Source organism: Tribolium castaneum, chromosome 3 (assembly GCF_031307605.1).
Source record: "Tribolium castaneum strain GA2 chromosome 3, icTriCast1.1, whole genome shotgun sequence".
Classification (NCBI taxonomy): domain Eukaryota; kingdom Metazoa; phylum Arthropoda; class Insecta; order Coleoptera; family Tenebrionidae; genus Tribolium; species Tribolium castaneum.
The window spans coordinates 14,289,869-14,310,802 of record NC_087396.1 but is presented as its reverse complement, the minus strand read 5'-3'; the positions used below and the strand labels follow the sequence as shown (position 1 = coordinate 14,310,802).

The window sequence follows — 20,934 nt, the reverse complement described above, 5'->3', positions numbered from 1 at the left end:
GAGGGTCGGGTTTGAATAAAAACCAGTTTTCAGTCATCGTCAACGTGTCTACTCTATTTCAATTATAAATATAAAGACAAGTTCTAACAATATATAAAATAACTATGATTCAATTTTCAACTCGATGTAAAACGTATTAATTTTAATGAAAATCAACAGCCTTGGATTGTGTAATACCGCGTTTACGTAAGGTTTCATCCATTCGTAATTGCTCTTTTTGAAGCTGCATTCTGATGGCACCTAACTGAGTTAATATACTTCTTCCTTGGCCGTCCCGTAAGGGATCTCCATGGTTGACGATATTTTTTTGCACCGCAGGAATCTATAATACCCTCGAGACTTACAACCCAATCACTTGTGTTTAAATCGACTAACCTGCCACTTATCTTCTAATTTTCTAACTGCATCTGACCTACTGGAATTAAAAGGTACCGAGTTCTTTAGTTCTTTGGCAACGGGCGAGTGCGCTTTCAATACTGGTATAGGAAGAGTGTCCTCGAATCTGCTCGAGCTGCTCCTTCTTTGCAGCTTCGGGCTTCGCCGGATCAAACTGAGGTCCTGCTGAGTAGCACTGTGCCTCCGTTGTACATTACTTAATCTATCTTGAATACTCAACGTCTCTAGTCTATTCAACGTATCTTGGCGATTTAACGAATCTATTCTACTCAACGAGTCAAAACGACTGAAAGCATTATATCTACGATGAGTGTCATATGTATTTAGCGAGTCCATCCTGTTCAACGCGTCTTTGCGATAATACGAATCGAATCGGTTCGGGTTGTACCTGCTGCTACTTGACATGTCGGCGAACACAGAAGTGGATGGTATGTTGAAGGAGTAGGGGTTGCGGCGAGACACGGGTGGAGAGTAATGCGATAGAGTTTTTGAGGCAACGTTGGTGTTTCGAAGACTTGACACGCTACTTTCAGACTCGGTGTGCTTACGCAAGCGGGACTGCAACTCGTGCTTCCTCCTCAAAAGGTCCTCGCTGTGCCGGCGCATCTGCCAACCAAACAACGTTTAGTCTCCAGTCCGCCTAAATGACCAACTACACAAAACAACTAAACTCAATTAATACTTACCTTCATACAACACAAAATAAAATAATTGATCTTGTTGTCGAATTTGGATAAAATAAATAAAACGTCACAAAATAATTACTTATTAATGGCAACAAATTGAATACAAAGAACGAAACAAAAACACACAATTCTGCTACTTTTTATTTGTATGCTGCACCTGCTCATCCCTGCGACACCTGCGTTGCTCTTCGATCGCTTGCTCCTCCTGCATCCGCAGCAGCTGCTGCTCGAGCCGCTTATTCTCCAACTCTTGCTCCCTCCGTTCCTGTTCCTCCCTCATCGCTTGCAAGTGCCTCTTCTCCTCGATTTGCAGTCTCAACTCCCTTTGATAATTGTCACGCTTGATTCTTTCCTTTAAACCGAATTGCCACAAAATCACCTTTGTGTTTTTCCCCCACTTACCCGCTCCAGTTCTTCCGCACGGTCCTGATAACTGAACCCGTCGAGAAAACTGGGCGAATACGAATGTTTCAAATCGGACAGCAGTCGCTCTGCAATAAAACGACTTTATTGGTCGCTCTGAATTCAATGCAATAGGGAGATGTTTACCTCTAGGGCTGCCTGTTCGCCTATTCGACAGAATGCTCTTCGGCTTGTCCATTTCAGGCTTCAATAAGGCATTTTGAGAAGTTAATCTTTGGTCGGCGCGGTACGGTGATAGATTCCGACTGTTTTGCATAACAGAGCTCGAAATGTACGAATTTAGCTCTTTTCCCGGTGAGTAGGTTTCATACTGCACCTAAAACAATTGAACGTGAAAGGGACGGATAATCACTAGATGTGACATTGTTATGACCCTTTTATCTACTGTACACATTCAACATAAGGCAAAGCACAATTATTTGTATGTACAAATGCTCTTAAGCGAGTTCGAGTTATTGTTGACAGACCTCCTCCCCCGATTAAAAATTGATTAGGGGTTAACCACCTCCCGGGTCCTACTTATTGTTTACGAAATAAATATATATTTGAGCTGGAGGTTAGTAATGTTAATAAAAAACAAACAGAAAAAGAACCATGTTCCCCTACTGAACTACCAAAACCGAAATATTTTTTTTTATAAATCAATTAATTATAACTGACAGATTACAATTACAAACACTGACAACAGTTGATCTTTGTTTTTTCAAAGATCATTGGAATAGTAATAATAATAAGTAATAATAGTAAGTAATAATAAAAGAGTTTTTACTTTATTGATGTCTTTATTTAATATCGGAGCAAAAAACCAATAAAGGTTTGTATAATTAAATAAACAATTATAATATTTGCCAAGTTGAAACCACAATTATCGTGTATAACACCACAAAATCCTATTTTTCTCATGACTGACTTACTTTTTCTGTAATATCTTAGACACTAATGGTCCAATTATGCTAAAACTGTTGTGTATAATTATAACGAGTCACGCAAGCAAAGTATAGGGGTTAGTATTTTCCACATTCTTTCAAATCTGTAAACTTTTCCACCTATCCTTGTATTATTAATAAATTCTTAATAACAATTTTAACAAAGAAATTTCCTAAATATATTGAATGATAAATAGCTGGTTAAAAAATCCGTGCTTTTTTATAAAAAAAAAAAGACTTATTTTATTAATGCTAATGACTGACCTCATTACTAGCAATAATAACAGCAGTTTATCCATCAAATTCTTCTTTAAGTTAATAATCATTTTGTTCAAGTACTTCGAAACTTACCTTTAATAATAATCTGTCTTTCTATTTACAATTTAATAATTTATTTAAAGTCAAATTGAGAATACATTTAGTTTTGTATTTTACTTATGTAAGACTCGACAGAATACATGAATTAGCCTCTACTGCTTCTTTTTAATAGAGGGTGTTCCAAATTACATGACTGGCCTAGAAAGTTCAAATAAATAGTTCTAATAATAGACTGAAAACAAATATAATAGAGTAAACGAAACAGTATTAAATACATTTCAATTTTATGCTTTTATTTTTCAACGGAAATGACTGATTTTCAACTGCTATTCTGAATTTTTTAACACTCATTCAATTCAGTTTGGAAAAATTTAATGGTAATTTTCTGGTTTTGACTTGTCATTAAATAACAGTGATTTTTTTGAGTAATAAGTTGGTAAAGTCAACGATTTGCACTTTATAACACAGTTTTTACACAAAACAATGTTACAAAATCGTCAACACCAACACCAGAAAAAAATGTAATTTCTTTGTTGATTCATTCCCTTGTTCTTTATTGTCCATAACATACTGAGTTTTTGTAAAAATGAGTTACGAATATTATTGAATGAATTAGTCATAACTCTTTGTTCACACGTCTGCAGCAATTGGTTACATAAATGGATCATATTTTTTGTCAATGATCATTTATCCACATTCTTACACAATAATTAGTAATGTGCCGTTTAATTTTATTCACTTTATCACTTGCTGTTGTCGCAAACAGACGCCTCACTCTTTAAATGAAATAAAAATCAGTATTTTGTTAAAGTTTTCAAAACATGAAACTTCAGTGATGACTTGTGCGTATTGTGCATCTTCAAGAGCCTAATAGACATGTGAAAAGTAGTGTAATTTATAAAATTTCAAGTGGTTAGAGGTATGTGCCATTGGATTATTAGATTTGAAGAAATGAAGAAAACAACTGGATCTGGATGAAAGGGTTAGTCCCCAAAATATTTCTCGTTTTTATATAAAAATCAAAATAAATTTGTACAATTTTCAACTAATTAGGCTGGGAGCAGTTTAATTTCATTTTTATAACGCAATGTGATTTGAAAAATATTGTTATCTTTTATGGTGTTTCGCTACCGCACACTGTAAATTTGATATAACATTAGAATTGAAATAAAACTCTATCGCTTGGGCTGTAAATATTTATTCTTAGATAACCCGAAATATTATTTTTTGGCGAGAGGTAAAACTTGAAATACACTTTGCGAAGAGCAATAAAATTAATTTCATTTTGAACTGTATTAGTTTCGTGATGGTAACAAATTGCACGATCAGCTTTAATAATAAACTAATGCATATTTGTGGTGCTGATGAGTTAAGAAGCGCCATTTACGAGATGGTTAACCCCAGTTGTTAAACATGGCAAATGAGTGATAGAGAAGCCCCGTTAACATGCCGCCCCCAAATATGTACACCACTACGTCAGAATATTAAAAAAGGCGTTCCCAACTTACTAAAGGGCAATGAATATTCTGTAAGTCGGTTTGCACGGCTCGCGTCACCACGTTTCCGGTCAAAAGACAATTTTTAAAATTACGTTCGCTCTGTAACACAGGGGTTGAGATGACACGGCGGGAAAGCGAGAGCGGCGGGAGTGATTTACCTTGGATAAATGTTCGAGATAATCGGCCCTTCGTCTTTGGTGGAGCAAGTTGCGCCTCTGCTCATACTCGCCGAGCCCGAGATAGGGAGCAGCCGTCACCCTCAGTTGGGGGTTGTTGGGGCTGTACTCGCCGTACCGCAACATCCTGCGGCCGCCGCTGGCATTCTGCAAGAACGCAATAAGACATAGGAGCGCCCCAGCAAGACGGCTGCTCATGCATAACGTCGCAAATTAAACGGCATCAGTCATGCTTACCGGGCTGATAGCGACAAAAGCTCGCTTAGTCTCCTCTAAAGCGCCCTCATTACTACTTAAATCAAGTCGTTCGATTAGCGGCAGGTTCTAAAACGGAAAACGAAACGAAGCCTTTCCAAACCAAGCCACAAAAACTACAGTCACGGCAAATTCAGCGATACTCACTTGGTTAACGGGTGATGAGTCGAGGTTCAATGGCAGGTTCTCCTTGTTCTCGTGTGATGGTACATTATTGTTCTGTTGGTGTTCATTATCACAAGTTTTGATCTGGAATTAGCCAAAAAAAGGCGTGCAATGACATGACCCAGAACAATTTTTTCAATGAATTTCGAAGACAAAAATGAAGATGCACATCATTTTAGAAACTGATATAAATAACAACCACAAACTAAGTTGGGAGGAACAGAGTCTTAGAGATGTGAGGGTCAAATAACAGACATCACCACCAACCACATTTCACCCTGTCATGTTGGCTTTTCAAGAAAATCAATAATAAACAAGGTCAGAAAATAGACGCTCCCTTTTTCAGGAAACTGCTATCTATATCACGCTATTGGAACGATAGGCGGTTTCAATAAAGAAACATTTAATTTGTTCTTGTGGTGTCTTTGTTGGACCGTCACATTTACTATGTTTATGGCGAGTTACAAATGGATAATTGACACCAACAAAGGTAACAATAATAAACCGATTGCACCTTCATTTATCTTCATTATGTAAAAGGGAATTGTGCTACTATTTAGTGGCATTTTGCCAGTAAAATGCAAATTTTCTCATTCATGAAAACGCGGCCATAACACCATTCGATTTCTGCTTCAAATTATATTGCAATTAATAAACCAAACCTGATGGATTTCTTCTTTTTCTTCATTTTTTCTTAACTCGGCCAATCTTCCACTGTCTTCTTCTAGTTGAGTTTTAAACAAACGGATCAATTCATTTATATCCCCAGCCATAAACAAAAATTACTTAAAAAGGGCCCAAAACACTTATCTAAAATTGTGTATAAAAACAATTTAAGCAATAATTCGGTTATGTTCTCACCTCCTCGGTAAATTAATGACTTTAAACACATAAAAAAATACAATAAAATATATACTGGAAAAGTTAAAATGAGTTTTTCCAAATAATTAACTTTTAAAATTGACAATTTACACAACACACATGTCACACGGATGACACCTGTTTACAGTCACGTGACACAACCTCAAACGGTTTTGTTGTTTCAACTTTCAAAAATGTAAATTTGGTTATTTAAAGTAAACTTTAAATAAATAGTTATTGCAAACGAACGTCTTATGACTAAAAATTGATCATTTATTTTTAGTTGTGAAAATATCAGAAATTTGGATTTAAAAATTTGGTTACGCCGTTGGCTTTGAAAAATTGTATTTGACAGTTTGGCTTCGCGCTTTTTATGCATGGCACCGAGTGACTAAGAATGACTGTTTCCGTTGGCTAACATGAACGTGTTTTTATTAAAAATAGTGGCTTGAGTTCTCTCAAATGAGAACGTCAAAATTTGTCACTTTATTGCAAAGGTGTTTAGAGCAAAAAAAACTATTTATTAGGGTGTGGGGGATTGAGAGTCGATGTGAATTACAAATATTTTTATTATCGTAAAAATAATCATAAATTATTAATACACAGACAGACTGAACGCAATAATTGCATTTTAACAAATAAAGAACTAAAATGTTTTTGGCAATATGTACATTTTCCTAATGATTATTATACACAAAAAAACACAATACAACAACGAATTATATAAAATCATTTTTATTGGAATGGAACGTGTACCAATTTGGCCAAGTCAATATTTACATCTCCTTAATACCAAAAGAAAAAACTTAAAAGTCAACGATGTTTTTTTCACTAACTTATTATTTTAGTGGCACTGGACGAACGTAATCATTAAATAAAAAGATTCAATCACAGACACGAAAAACAACAAAACAAGATGTTGCGGCAGCGACGTTACATTTTCGTATTTTTTTGAAATCTTGTCGAAAGTATCGGTTGCCTCTAAATAAAAACGGGAGAGCTAAGCGGGTCGATTTGATTTTTCTCGTATAATTCAGTCAATTTGGAAACACCCAACCTGAAAAATAAAACTAAACATGAACAAAGCGCGGTTGAATGTTGTTAGGTTTAGCTCGGAGAGGTAGCTTACGGAATGACAGCTGACATCGCGCTACAGCTTGGTCGACTGCGTGTTTAGAGTTATTTTGTACTTATTGATATACTGTATTATATAAATATAACAGGAAGCATTTACCTTGTATTTGTGGAAAGCATCCCTTGATAGGTGTGAAATAAACGAGTGGCGCACGAGGAAGTTCAAACGGCACCTCAAGTATGCTTCCCAATTAACTAATGAGACTGTCTCTCTTACGGTATATGTACATAAATACTATACAAACAACAATCTTTGGTAAACAAATTAACATTAAATACTAAAAAAGCGACATGGGACAGAGGAAACGTAAGGTTTGGCAAACCCCAAGTACACATCGGTAGAAAAAAGCAAGCTGCGCACAAATACGAAAAACTAGTTATGCCTTTCCTACCAATTTATATCCTGGATTTACGAGACCCTAAAACGTAAAAATAGAAATGCTGACGAAAATAAAAATAATACTACAAGTACAAATGAGATCCAGTGCAACCCGTCAAAGTTCAAGCTGACCTCTTACTTATTTATTACCTAAAAATATACACATAATTATGATTATCACGTGACCAGCGTGAAGTTTGGCCCGGTTGCCCATAAAACAATAAAATCAGTCTGTTCAGGGGGGAATAAACAGTCAATAAATACATACGAAAAAAATCTCATTTCATGAATATTGTCCAGTTAGATTAGACTATGAAAAGAATTGAAGCGAGCTACATATAGTACAGGCGCTTGAAGACCGCTAGGCTTCCATCATCGTGGCGATCCGCGTTAAAAACGCACACACTACATGTACCACTTTTTCAAGTTATATCAGCCGAACCTCTCTTTTACCAGAAACATGAGTTTCTTCTTGCCTTTGTACGCCACCTTCATGTTCTCGATTAATTGCGTAAACTGCGCGTGGCCATCGTGCGCCAACACGAACGTGTCTCTGGCCTTTGTTAAAAAGTCTATGAAATCGCCGTAATGCCTCGGCGAGATATGTGTTAGCCGTGAATGCGTGGTGTTGATGTAGGCGGCCACGGCGGCCTCCAGCAGCTGCCGCAAGGGGGGTCTGTCGTACGACAGTGGCTTGATTCCGGGAGCGCAGCTTCGACTCCGGTGCGGATGCGAATGGTGTTTTCCGGTTTCTAAAGGGGGCGCATGGGAGCAGGAGATGCCCGGAGCGGTCATGCTGCACCGACGGAGAATGTCCGACAACACGGTGGCGCACTGAACGTTTTTAACGAGGAGGGGGATCATGTTTGTCAGTTCGGTTTTGCCCAACGAATGGCTCAAGGCGCACGCCCAGTGGATGTCGTTTATTGCTGGATGGGTATCCTGCGAAAAAAACAACATTTCGTTATGTTCTATCAAACATATTTTAAGAAAATGACCAGTCATTTAGGGTCAAAGAAGTGTAAAAAAACAAGAATTAAGAAATTTGTTAAAATTATAAATCTCCTTTAAACCCCAACTTGAATCTCAAATTTCAAAGTACAGCTTCAACAAAAATATTACATACAAAATATTATCAATCATAAAAAGAAAATAAAAGTTTGAAACTTCAATAGCAAAAGTCTAAAATAGAATTACGAGAATATTATTGTGTTGATGAAATTAACTTCAGAAAGTACCAAAAGTCGACTCAAATTAACATTTTATCTTATGACTTAAAAAATTAGCTAAACTGTTTTATTTATACTTTCTAAGTACGTGAAAAAGCAGTGAATTAAGCAAACAGAATTTCTGTCATTTGTCTCAAATAGTTCATTTGAAAACCTGACAATTTTGTGGAATTTTGAGTTCGTATATTTAGCAAATTGTTTGATTGGAGCCTGTAAATAATAATTGTTACGTTTTAAGGGCTTACAAATCTTTAATTATTATTCTAGCCCATCTAAAAAGTACATTTATTTCTAGAAAGTGTTTTATAATTAACTTTTACCATTTTTCCTTTAAAAAATACGTGTTTTTCAGTGGTATTTTTACGAAGATAATTTCAAAAAATTCCAGGTCTGCAGAACCGACTCTCCTTTTTTTTCTTTAGGTATTAGATGAGATCAATTCATAATACAGTAAAACCTTGATTAGAACTGCAATGGGGAAGTTTAAAAATATTATTAAAAACCTTTTTTTCTTTCATCTCCTTACTTTAATATTTTAAACAGCATTCTTACTTTGGAAAACATCATTTGAAACGTGGAAAAAATTTCATTTAACCGAAAGAAAATTAATTATGTCAAATTATTTATCAGTTAAGGGTGCTCTAAATTTAAAAATTACATGTGATTTTAATTTTAAGCTAATTTGATTTAAGTCAGTTTTTAGCAAAATATTCTAAATGTTTTGTCTTTTTGTAAAAAATTTTGTTTTAAGGTTAAAAGAAAACAAATCTAAGATGAGTAGAGCAATTAAGGAATTGAAAGATAAAAAAAGATCCTATTTCGGAAAATAAATGTTTAGAAAAGCTTATGATTAGAATGAAAATAGAAAATAAAAGAACAGATGTTAAAAAAGGTGAAGAAAGTGAACAACTCACTTAAGTCTTTATTAAATAAATTCAAAAATGATAAAGTTGTCTTTGGAGACTCAAAAGAACAGAGACTTGTAACAATTTACAATTATGAAATTGCAATTTGGGGTTTATAAAGTGTAGTTGATACAAATTTGGAGTTTGAAGCCCCTTTTAAAAAGTTGGCGATACAAAAATTAAGGAATCAGAGATTATTGAAAATAGCAAGCAATATTAGAACTCATTATAATTACCAAATGAAGAACAATTCAAGAACAATTTTTTGTCTTGGACAGGAACTAGAAGAGAAAAAGATCGTACTTTTACCTGATTGTAAGCGAGATGAACATTTTTCATAGCCAACATGGCTAGCTTGTAGGCCCGGGTTGGATAGCCCCTATGTTCCATGTATCTGGCAATGGTAAAGAGTTGCGAAGATGTCATGATGTGTGAGGCTGCATCCACGACAATCTGGTAAGCGGTCTCAAAGGCCAGAGCCTCGTTCTCGCACAACGTCAACGCGTTCAAGGCACAATTTGGAGGGTCCTAGATTGTTTAAAACACTCACAGTGACGAAAAAAACCTAGCCAATTTAACACATACCTTAGTTGCACATTGCAGAGCTAACGTTCTCGCACAACTGGACAATTCTTCTTGTTGACTAAAACTAAGATTAAGACGCATAATGGTACTATGTGACATTATTGTGGTAGCAACAGGGCCGGTTGCTTCAGTCGCTGTAAAAAACTGATACCAATTCTGCATAATTGAAATAAGCGCGTCGACTCCCACTTCCGTCGCACAAGTCACCAGCCATCTCACCATCTCACGTCGCCGCCAGTTTAGAGACGACAAAGTCATCCTCATAACCTGACACAGAAAAATTACTACAACTTCTGTCACCTTCCAAGAATTACTTACCTGCAGGCCCAACTCAAAGGCCACACTCAGCAAGGTGGGATGTCTGGGTCCATTCTCAGGCGTCGCAAACCGAAACGCGTCTTGAGCAAGTTTAAACAAATGGGAAGAACTGTGGATATGCCTCTGGGACGATTCCAGCACCGTTCGCAGTCTCATAACTTCGCCCTTGGCCGCACTGAGCATCGTCGAACTGAGAGCGCATTGCTGCGTTTCAATGTGACCCAAAGTGAACCACCTTGGAGAGCCCCTCATCATCAACGAACTGCTATTGCCCCCAAGAGGGTCATCCGAATCCTCGTGCTCCTCCAGCAGGGGGAGTCGCATCGCTCGCAAACCGACTTCGTAGGCCAGGTCCGGGTAACAGCTCAGAAGCGACAGAAAAAGAAACCGAGCGAAGGTGTGCATTGGAATACTCTCAGGGTGAATACCGATCCCTAGGCCACTAGTTGGGCCTCCTTCAAGGAGAATAATGGCTTGGCGTCGAAGCACGGCTATGAGACTGTTATCCAACTCGATTTCCTGCAGCTTGGCTATGAGCCGGTCCTCCTGTTTGCACGCCTTCTCCTGTGCGTACAACCCCACTGGCATTATCCTCTGTTGCCCTAGACCGATCAAAGCCACTTCGAACGCCAAAGTTAGGTAGGTTTCGGACCGGTCCCGGGACCCCACCACAGGCACATGGTGATACCTCGGCCTGATGTTGTGCTGTTCTTCCATCCCTACGATATCTAAACAATTCAAATAAGCCAATCATTACTTGCAAAAATTAAACACGTACCGAGATAACTCGGAGTACGAGGCCTTTGGTCGTCTGGAATGATCGAAGAATCGGCAAGCGTATCGAAAAGAGTACCGATGGGGTCCAAGGGATGTCCCACCCAACAATCCGTGTTGGCAGGAGCTGTGTTCGAGGTGGTCGAACACGACTTGCTATTACACTGCCCCGTGCATCGGGACGTACACGGCGTCGTTTTGCAACTCGTTTGGCATTTGCTATTGCTACTGCTACTCGTGCTGGCTTGCTGACTCTCGTGCCAACGACGTTGCGCAACCAATTGCTGTTGCTTCATCGTACGTACTACAGAAACCGCCAGTCGTAAAGCGGCCTCCATGTGACCGTGGGAACGCAAGGAGTCGACTCGAGCCGCACATAATGGTATCGGTTCTACGAAAAATATCGATGCATTTTTGAAGTATGAAACAAAGAGGCTGCAATTACCGTGCCATAAAGGCTGGCCTTGTGAATTAAAACTGCCGGAACTAGTTGTGTCAGGAACATGTGAACAGTATGTATCACTAGATAAAATGTTTTTTAAGTGCATGTTATCCCAAGACATGCCCACCGCATCTAACGCCCTAGAACATGCAACTCAGTCAGAAAACCACCGACGACAAAAAAGGAATTATTATTTAAGGGGGAGAATTCCTCTGTTTCTAACATAACGGACCAGAAGTCAATTGCCGTCAACTAGCCAGGAGAAGGTCCATTAGCAGCGCACAATAATTGTAATAATAAAAATTTATTTGGCCATCTGCGGGTTGAAGAACACACGCTTTTTTGAACTGATTGTTATGCAAAACATTCTGTTGACTTCTAACCCGAAATACGATTCTCTGTTTGGAACTACGTTCATCATGAAAAAGATGTTACTGAGGAAATTTTTGAAAAACAATTTAAAAAAAATTGATCATATTTTTCTTTTAAATAAAATTACGAATTTCATTTTTTTGGAAAATATTTCTCAATGTATGTGGATTTCAACGAATAGACACAAGTTATAATTTTAACAAAAGCAAACTGAAAAAAATGCATTTTTCTTGTAACATTTTTTTTGTGTAGTTAAATTTTCGAGATAGACCTAAATATAGTGGAGAGAAAATAAAACTAATAGTTTAAATAAGTTTTTGGTACAAGAATCATTTCGATATCTTTAATACTCAGGAAGTTAGTGCAATTTAAAGTTACTGCAATTTATGCACTTGAAGTGGCATTGGTATTTCCCTCTGTATTCGTAGTGTTGCCCAATTTTCTCAGTTTTCTTTTCTTCAAACTAAAAGGTGTGTATATATACGTTAAAAACAAGATTCATTGAGTAATCATTTGAAAAAAAAAATACTAGCTTTATTCAGAAGGAATACAGGACTGTGACCAATTTTTAAAAAACTTTCACAAAACCGTATTTTTCATAACGAAGACAATTCCAAATCAAAAAACTAACTTCGGATTCGAATTCAGCAGAAAATTCGGCATGTGAATAAGTGTTCAGTAAACGAGTCGCGTTAACGATTGACAATTTCATGTTAAAACAAAAGCCACTTTATTCCTAAGAGGCCTCTACGGGGCCAAAAGTATTTCATTTTTGTTAAATACTCATTGTTGAAAGGAAATAATTGTACAAAGAACACCAATTTTTTTCAGTTTTCAGATTTTTTTCTGAATTAAATAAAGCACTGATAGCATTTTAAAAGACTTTCTCCCCAACAGCCTAAGTATAAGAATGTACTTAATACATAACTTTCAAAAACGTTATACACCCAACAAACACCCAAATGGCGTGGATATTCTCCCCCAATCATGCTGTTCTAATAATTACGACCCCCACCTGTGAAAAATTGTCCTTGGTAACGTTGGTACGCTTGACTTAGAATGACTCCCTGATAATCGTAATCGTTTACTATTTCTAGGACTGTACGAACTGTCGCCATCGTCGTCTTCCGAGCTATCTGACGAATCGTAAGCGGCTCGATTTCTGTCTCTTTCCCTCTCCCTGTCCCGATCCCTGCGATCCCTCCTATCCCGTTCCCTATCGGCGTACCGGTCCCTATCCCTCTCGTGATAGTACCGATCTCTATCCCTATCCCTGTCCCTACTGATATACTGCAACCAAACAAAATCGCACCAAGTCACACCTCGCAAACCCTCCAACTAACCGAATCCCGATGCGAGTGATCCTGTAACCTAAAATCGGGATCTTCGGGCGGACAGACGTCAATCAACGTCCACTTCTCCAACAGTACTTTCCATTGCTGTTTCTCGTGTTGGGTACAATTCGGATTAAGAACGATGCATACCCATAAGGAACCCAGTTGATCCCACAATTGTCTACATTTATCAGTCATTGGTGTACCTTGGTTACGCCACATTTGCAACCGGGGATCGGAGAGGAACTGTTCAGTAATCAACGTCAACATTCTCGCCCCGTTGGAATCTTGAGCGCGTAGCATTTCACGCACCTGAATTATTTCGAAATAAAAAACCAGTCGGCTGAATTTTTCGCACGCACCTTTGAAAATAACGAGTTGAGTTGTTTGTTGGCGTTGTAATAACCGCCTTGTGACAGATAGGACTTGACTTGTTCGCATACTTGTTCTTCGTCCAAATGCCAAGAGTGTTCATCATCCGCTGACGCGCCGGCGGTCGGATCGGGGGCGCCAGGGATCTGATTAATTTCGGAGCGCTGCTGTAAAATTTCATCGGCTAGTTTTTGGGCGGTTGGCAGCACTTCCGTATGGTGCTCCGATATCAAATACTGTACAAATTTCTGAAGCTGTTGACGATCCATTTGCAAAAGAGTTTCTGAAACAAAATCGGAAAATTCATAAAACCTGTGGCCAAATTTTAAACACTAAAACTACAACCTGACTCAAAATGAAAAATATCAGTTACAGGTCGGTATAAAAATAGGAAACAAATCATCTTTTATTTATATTTTGTGATGTGACCGCAAAACATGTTAAACAAGTCTTTTTATTCATCTTTTATTTTATTTAATACTTTATTGATTTTAAATCTATAAAAAATACTGCCTGACTTATGAATATACTTTCTTTTTTTTTAATTAGGAATATTTATTATCCCTAACATTTGCACCTGCACCTGAAAATGAGGCATTCAATTTTTAACAACTCGTTAGTCGCTCTGAATATAAAAAATATAATTAGCTTTTACGATTTCTCCAAGGCATAAATAAACATCCATTCGTTATCATACGACTATATTCATGTCAAGCTTCGATTTAGGAAAAATATGATGCAAAAAAACAATGTTTATTGTCTAGCAAAATGTTCTAACACTAGAAAAGTAATTTTAATGCGTCATAATTTTTCTATAAAAATTATTTCATTACCCCATATCCTGTCCCATTTTCGACCTTAACAACGAACTGAAAATTATGTACACCTCCCACAGAACAAATTTATTATTTCAAAGGCATTAAGCCTAGCGAATTCCCCTTTTTATTGTTTTTCGGCGCTTTTTTCGTACTCTTGGCTTTAGCCTTTCCTTTCCCTTTTCCTTTCTTATAATAATTTCTTTTAAACCGTTTCGCATTTTTCTTATAGCCCGACGTTGATTTTCGTTTTACTCCACTAGTACTTTGACTACTATCCAACCACCAGTCGCTATCATCAAATGCATTTGAACTGCGAGTACTCTCAAATGAAGCTACCGGTGTCTGCAATTTATTCAACTCCTCTCTGTGTTTTGTTGTTATTTTAAGGAAATATTCTCCAAATTTTTCGTAATTCGCTTGTGTCACGTGTTGGATTTTCATAAAATCTTCCTTCGTGTTTGGTAGAACCTCCGACATGTTTTTGATAGCTGACAAGTTCATAATAGAGGAGAGAGTCACACTGCGTTCCAGTGCCAGTCTTCGACACTCCTCGAGCAGTTCCTCATGACACTGGACTTTAATAGCGTTGATTTTAAATTTGTTAGCGGCAACTGGCTGAGCAGCTGAAGTCGACGGAGTTGGGCTTCTTGACTCGTCAGACGAGCTTTTCGTCATTGACACTTTTGCAACCGGAGCAATTCTTTCTCTAATCGAAAGCATTATTTTTAGATCTGGTTGGTTAACAGTGGTAAACTTAACGCCCGGTTTTATATAGACGACTGGAAAATCCCCGTTAAATGTACAAAAGTCGGTCAAGATTTTCCGCAAAACTAAGTTTATCAAAATCCTTTGGATATCAACACGGTCCAGAGAACTCCCCCCGCCATAAAACCTATGCTGGTCATGTCTCTTCTCTACAATTTTCTTTAATTTTGACCCTTTATACACATCAGCGACGTAAAGCAAAGTCACATTTTCAAGCCGAGCTAAATCGTGGACCAACTGACCCAACTCTCGTGCTTCTTTCGTAACGTCTGATAGTTTGTTGTTTTTAATGTTCTCGCAGTTGTCGCACATCATAGCTTTGTTCTCCATGCATATTTTCCGATCGAATTTTTCGCCTAAATGTATCAATTGCAAGTAGCGTCTACAATCGACTATGTTTTCGCAGAAAGACACCATTTGGTATAAATTCTCGTAGTGACCATGAAGTGCGTTTTTATTGACACCGCGATCCATCTGCATTAGACGTTTCAAACGTCCAGCGTCAGCGTACGAGTAGAAGAGATAGGAGTAGGAAGGTTCACCATCACGGCCTGCTCTTCCCGATTCTTGATAGAACGCTTCTACTGACTTTGGCATGGAGTTATGAATGACGAATCTAACATCCGGTTTGTCAATCCCCATACCAAAGGCAATCGTTGCGACTATGACATGAAACTGGTCTTGCATCCACTCCCTTTGTTGCTTTTCGCGGATAGAGTCGCTCATACCGGCATGATATGCCTTGGCTTTGATGCCTAATTTACACAGATCCTCTGCTAGTTTCTCACAATCAGCTCGACACAAACAATAGATAATCCCTGATTTTCGGTAAAACCTCTGTTTGATCAGCTTTGTTATCTCCTCTACGACCTTAATGCCATTTTTTGGAATAACTCTATACTTGATATTGGGCCGATTGAAACTCCGTATAAACGTTTTAGGGTTTTTCAGACCAAGGATGTTTGTAACATCGCCTTGGACTTGCTTAGTGGCTGTTGCCGTCAAACAAATGATCGGTACTTCAGGGTACTGTTTACGTAAGTTAGACAACTGTTTATAGTCCGGTCTAAAATCGTGCCCCCATTGCGACAAACAATGAACTTCATCAATGACAAACCTCGCCAATTTATTACGTGCGTATAACGACTTAATCATGTCTGTTACTTTCCCCGAAGCCGACATTTTCTCCGGAGTCAAATAAAGCAGCTTCAAGATTGGCTCCCGGACGTGAAGCTTTTGGAAAATTACATCAACATCGGCCTTCTTAACGTCTGAACATAAATGCGCCGACGGTATATCCAAAGCATTTAATTTATCGACTTGGTCGCTGATTAGAGCACGTAATGGCGAAATTACTATTGTTACACCTGGCATCAAAACGGCAGGTAATTGGTAACAAAGACTTTTCCCCCCACCGGTCGGCATCAAAACGAAACAATCCTGCTGTGTTAAACTCGCATTTATGATTTCTTCTTGGTGGGGCCGAAAGTGCCTCAACCCGAATTTTTGGTGGAGAACCTCATACATGACTTCTGTATGGGGGTACTTTTTGCGAAATTCATGGGAATCATCTGTGCGACCGGTAAACACGCCACTCTGCGTGGCCTCAGGTGGGGGACTTACGTCCTTAGTATTATTTTGAGGAGTTTCCAAATCCATCTCACACGCTAGAAAACTAGCAAAGGTTTCGTCATCCATGTAATCGTCGGCAGAAAAATTAGATGAGGGGCCCGCTTGGGACGAATTATGTGAACCTAAAGCTGGAGAAGTTCCAACATATTCATTTTGTGTGGTGTTCAAAATTTCGAGAGATGTGGTGGTCTTATTGGAGGTCTCAGTGACATGGTTTTTGAACGTTTCAAGGAAGTCTCCGTTTTGTGTAGGTCTTGCCTCAGCCACATTATTCAAGGTCCCACAATTTGTGTTCAGGGTAACTTGCTTTTTAAAATTAAATTTTTTCGAAGATTCACTACTTGCACTACTAGCGACGTGTTTATTGAAAATGCCAACACAGCCGTCTTGCTTAGAGCTCGATTCCAACGACTGTTGGGAAGTAGTTGTCTTTAAGACCGTCTGCTTCTTAAAACTGAATTTCTTAAGAATTTTGTCTTTAGTGTCAACTTGAAACGCATCAGACGATCCAGTTTTAAGTAAGCTAGTATTTAGACTAGTTGGTCTGTTTATTTTCGATGGGACTTCACAGTTAATTGTTTTTTGGGCTTCAACTCTAGTAGACATAACCTCAATTTTCGCATTTTCGTCTGATGTTGGTTTTGCCGATCCTTTTCCGATAATTTCCTTGAAATTGAACCTTTTTACTTTGGAGATCGACTTTTGATTAAACTGATCGAAAAAATCTTCGTTATTATCGCGCATTTTTAAATGAATCACTTTGCCACTTTCACGTCACTTTTCATACAAAAACAACCGTTGCAAGGCTTGAACGTGGGCTGATGTGTTACATAATCCAGTTAAAACAAGCAGAACTGCACGAAAAACTGAAAATAAGTCGATGAACCGCGCCAAAACTACTGTTATAACTAACATAACCTCAAAAAAACAACATAAAGGAGGGAGAGTGTCTGAGGAGCCGCGACAACGGCGAGTGGAAGTGGTAAAAGCTCCGACTCGACAGGACCGGATTCAGGGCGAAGCGCACGTTTAAATAATTCAAATCAATAGTGAAAAAATAAAAATTTGTGGCAAATAACCGTAAAATAAATACTGGTTTTTAGTGAGATACGAACAGAGCATTTATGGTCGGGTTGAACAATGCGGTGTTATTTGATGGTTTTCCAGTGGCCTTAAATATCGGCGAAAAGGGACAATTCTGGTGTTTATTGTCGGAAATAAGTAACAAACCCGCGGTTTTAATTTATTTTAAAGGGGATGTTCACCCTCTTCTCGTATGATATCGTCGAATCAGTCGAGAGGCGGCCGATCAATAAGCGCGGGTCCCCTCTCGTTGCAACCTGTATATAGTATGATATTACAATTTTATGGCAAAACTTTATAGTTTTTTGCTCCCCGGGCGCCAAGTCGGCCTCTGCGCCCAGAAAAACTCTGTAATATGAAATCGTTACAGCGGTTGGGCGGAGACGCGGACTACGTTCGCTTTAAAAAAGGTGTGGTTGTGTCATATTTATCGCGGGACTGGCTTTAATTGATGGGAAATGGGACTGAGACGAGTAATTCGGGGCACCGTTAATTGGCGATTTGCAATTGCAATGATACGGACTGGCCCACTTGTGTGTGTGTGTGCTTTCAGCATCTTATAGGATTGAAAATATCAAAGGAGAGAATTGTGTGTAATTTAATCAGTCTATTCAGAGAATTGAATAGTATCGTAGCTGCAGGAGAGATATTAATTTGGGGCATTATTCATGTATTATCGAAATAACATGCGAAATGAAGGCAGCCGTATGAAAGTAAAATTAGACACAATTTGAATGCGCTGAATACGTCGATATCACTATTTTACAGCGAGTAAATGCCAACCTGTCCAGGATAAAAAGCACCAACGCTGGTTAACGCAACCCACAATCGGCCCATTTTTTTACATTCTAGCCACCAATAAAATGACAAAGAATCGTCGCAATATTTCATGTGGAAATTAAAGACAATTTTTTGCAATATACGTATTTCAACAGGTGGCATAAATACAGTAAATACATACGTGTAGATACAGCCATCATTCGTTTAGGAACATTACTTTTATTTATTTATTTATTTATTTGTACTAGGTATACATTTTAAAGTAGTTCAAGGTTATCTATACCTACCACATTCTGTTTTTTTGTGAGTTTGGTTGAAAAAGACTGCTCGTTTGACAATATTTTTTTCACTATTTGTCATGGTCGGTCAAAATAAATGTACAGATACAACAATAAATAACGATTTAATAAATTTGGACCAAAAAAAATTTCAAATTAAGTTATTCGGATTTTTTTTGTCAATTTGAGACACTCAAAAACAAACAAATACAAATCAAAATTATAAATAAACAAAATTATGTTTTCTTCTTACTTTTTTAAGTATTCATGTACTTATATAAGTATAATATTAAAATATATAATATATTTATATTTATATAATATATTATATATTATATATTATATGTACTTATTATAATCGGCTGTTCTAAAATGGAGCTGATCTTATTAGCTCTTTTTTGTTTTTATTTTTTTTTGTATTTTTCATTGTGCTGGTTTGAAAGAGCATTATTTGAGGAGTTGTTGTTGGGATGCAGTGTGTATGAAAGAGCAAGCAGTGGTCATAAATTATTAGGTCCACCGCATAGCGGTGCAAAACGGGATAAAAACATCATTGATGTCGCTGCTTAATATTCATGAAACGACCTCAGGACATGTCATATTATGGAAAACCTGAATACGTGGACCGGACCAGAGAGTATTACAGATATCAGATAGCGTCGCAACTTCAAATTCAGTTATTACGACTTTCGAATTCCGCTGTGACAACGTCGCTGATGGAAGCCGAAGTTCTCTTCTATCATATATCGAAAAACTCACCTGAAATTGGAACCCGCAACCGGACGCTCTCCGCATTCCGAATTCTGTAGAGGGACAATGCCACGACGTGTTGACACCAGAAGATATCCTTCGTGTCGCAACTGCAGGTCACAGAGGTAATTTTGCATCTGAAAAATAAATTTCCAGTATTTACGCGAATTCAAGATGATAAAAGCCTAAATTGTTCATTTGACAACAACATTGCTTTATGGCCTGTGAATGCGCGACAAATGGACAAGATTCGACGAGCTTCAAAGTGAACGGTATTTATTGTAATTATAGGAGGTTGTTTTGATGTTTCAGCGCGGATTTGTAGAAAAAGCCGGAGGGAAAGTGAAACAACATTTTATTACGTGCATCGTTTGAAGAGGAAAATGTTGGACAACTTCGTTCTATAAGCTTTTAAACCGTTTTCAAATAAAAACATACATTTGCTAATAATTCGTGAATTAACTGCTATTAGGAGATAACTCTGTTTAGTTAAAAGTATTTGCGTCCTTTTAACGCAACGCAATCAGCGAAGCTAAGCACAATTAACTAAGTAATTACCAAACACACAAAACGGCTCCGAATTGCTTCAAAACGTAAGGTGAAATGCGGTTATATTTTTTTTTTGTTTTTCAATTATTAAAATTATCTACAGGTTTATTTTTTCTTTTAGACATGAAAATACGCGAAAATAGGTAATCTTAATAAACAGAAAACTTGGTTTGGAGTGATTCTAGAAATAGATCTTCTATGTATGAATTGTAGCACTCCTATAGTATAGTATAATTATAGGAATTTATCAATGAATTTCTTTTGAATACGCGGAGGAGTAATTTATGACACCCAAAACATTTTTCTCTATACTTAAGTATAACTGTTCTTTACCTCATCAACATAACAGGAACAGAAAAATTTACACTCTACAAATCGATGATCAAAAAATAAACTTGCTTGAAATTAAAACTTACTACCGATTTATTTATTACTTATTTTTTGTGTGTACCAAGGTAATCACTGTATAAAGAGTTATTCAAATAATAATAAAACCGCTGCACGTTAAAGTATTGGATGTTATTGTATTGTCTTTCGAAATTAACTGAAATCCTAATCTATTTCTGAAAATTCGTGGGAGTAGCTATGCAGATTGCAGTCGAAATATCGCATTAAAAATAAAACCTACTAAGGCTCATGTTCGCTGACCTGAAAATTCTCGTTGCTGTAGAAATTTGAAATAAACGACACTTAAAATAAAAATCAGTTATTTTGTGCGCTTTTGACTCCT

The 20,934-nt window shown here is 37.5% G+C and overlaps 2 protein-coding genes across 7 annotated transcripts in view; both read right to left on the bottom strand.

Annotated features, from left to right (window-relative positions):
- Nucleotides 1–26: 26 nt before the first annotated feature.
- On the bottom strand, nt 27–5,880 carry LOC664436 (trichohyalin). 4 transcript variants are annotated; one of them, XM_008197829.3, is made up of 11 exons: nt 5,706–5,878; nt 5,507–5,654; nt 4,827–4,928; nt 4,662–4,748; nt 4,407–4,571; nt 4,258–4,347; nt 1,632–1,821; nt 1,485–1,573; nt 1,240–1,434; nt 376–1,002; nt 27–322 (listed from the first exon to the last, which is right to left on the bottom strand). In XM_008197829.3, exons 2-11 carry the CDS (start codon nt 5,615–5,617, stop codon nt 143–145), a joined length of 1,836 nt encoding a protein of 611 aa, XP_008196051.2. In that variant the 5' UTR covers nt 5,618–5,654; nt 5,706–5,878; the 3' UTR covers nt 27–142. The 4 variants fall into 4 exon arrangements, with proteins under 4 accessions (XP_008196051.2, XP_064211894.1, XP_064211896.1 ...); XM_064355824.1 differs by lacking the exon at nt 4,662–4,748 and having other exon boundaries at nt 5,706–5,880; XM_064355826.1 differs by lacking the exon at nt 4,258–4,347 and having other exon boundaries at nt 5,706–5,874.
- A 376-nt stretch (nt 5,881–6,256) lies between these two features.
- LOC664434 (zinc finger SWIM domain-containing protein 4) overlaps nt 6,257–20,934 on the bottom strand; it is a 52,775-nt gene continuing 38,097 nt past the window's right edge. The window contains exons 3-12 of one of the 3 annotated variants that reach the window (XM_008197732.3): nt 19,665–19,792; nt 13,540–13,832; nt 13,187–13,489; nt 12,859–13,133; nt 11,475–11,611; nt 11,034–11,420; nt 10,256–10,983; nt 9,938–10,204; nt 9,662–9,880; nt 6,257–8,160 (exon numbers count right to left, since the gene is read on the bottom strand). In XM_008197732.3, coding sequence (XP_008195954.3) covers nt 7,651–8,160; nt 9,662–9,880; nt 9,938–10,204; nt 10,256–10,983; nt 11,034–11,420; nt 11,475–11,611; nt 12,859–13,133; nt 13,187–13,489; nt 13,540–13,832; nt 19,665–19,792 — 3,247 coding nt within the window. In that variant the 3' untranslated portion in view covers nt 6,257–7,650. Of the gene's footprint in view, nt 8,161–9,661; nt 9,881–9,937; nt 10,205–10,255; nt 10,984–11,033; nt 11,421–11,474; nt 11,612–12,858; nt 13,134–13,186; nt 13,490–13,539; nt 13,833–14,382; nt 14,524–19,664; nt 19,793–20,934 lie in introns of those variants that run through there. The other 2 variants (XM_008197733.3, XM_064355820.1) reach the window with 2 other exon arrangements.

Excerpts from the sequence above, each read along its gene's own strand:
- LOC664436 (XM_008197829.3), bottom strand. The coding sequence starts at position 5,617 with ATGGCTGGGGATATAAATGAATTGATCCGTTTGTTTAAAACTCAACTA. Across the intron at positions 4,929-5,506 it reads AAAAAGAAGAAATCCATCAG|ATCAAAACTTGTGATAATGA; the intron begins GTTTGGTTTATT and ends GGCTAATTCCAG. Across the intron at positions 4,348-4,406 it reads ATCTCGAACATTTATCCAAG|AGCGAACGTAATTTTAAAAA; the intron begins GTAAATCACTCC and ends CCTGTGTTACAG.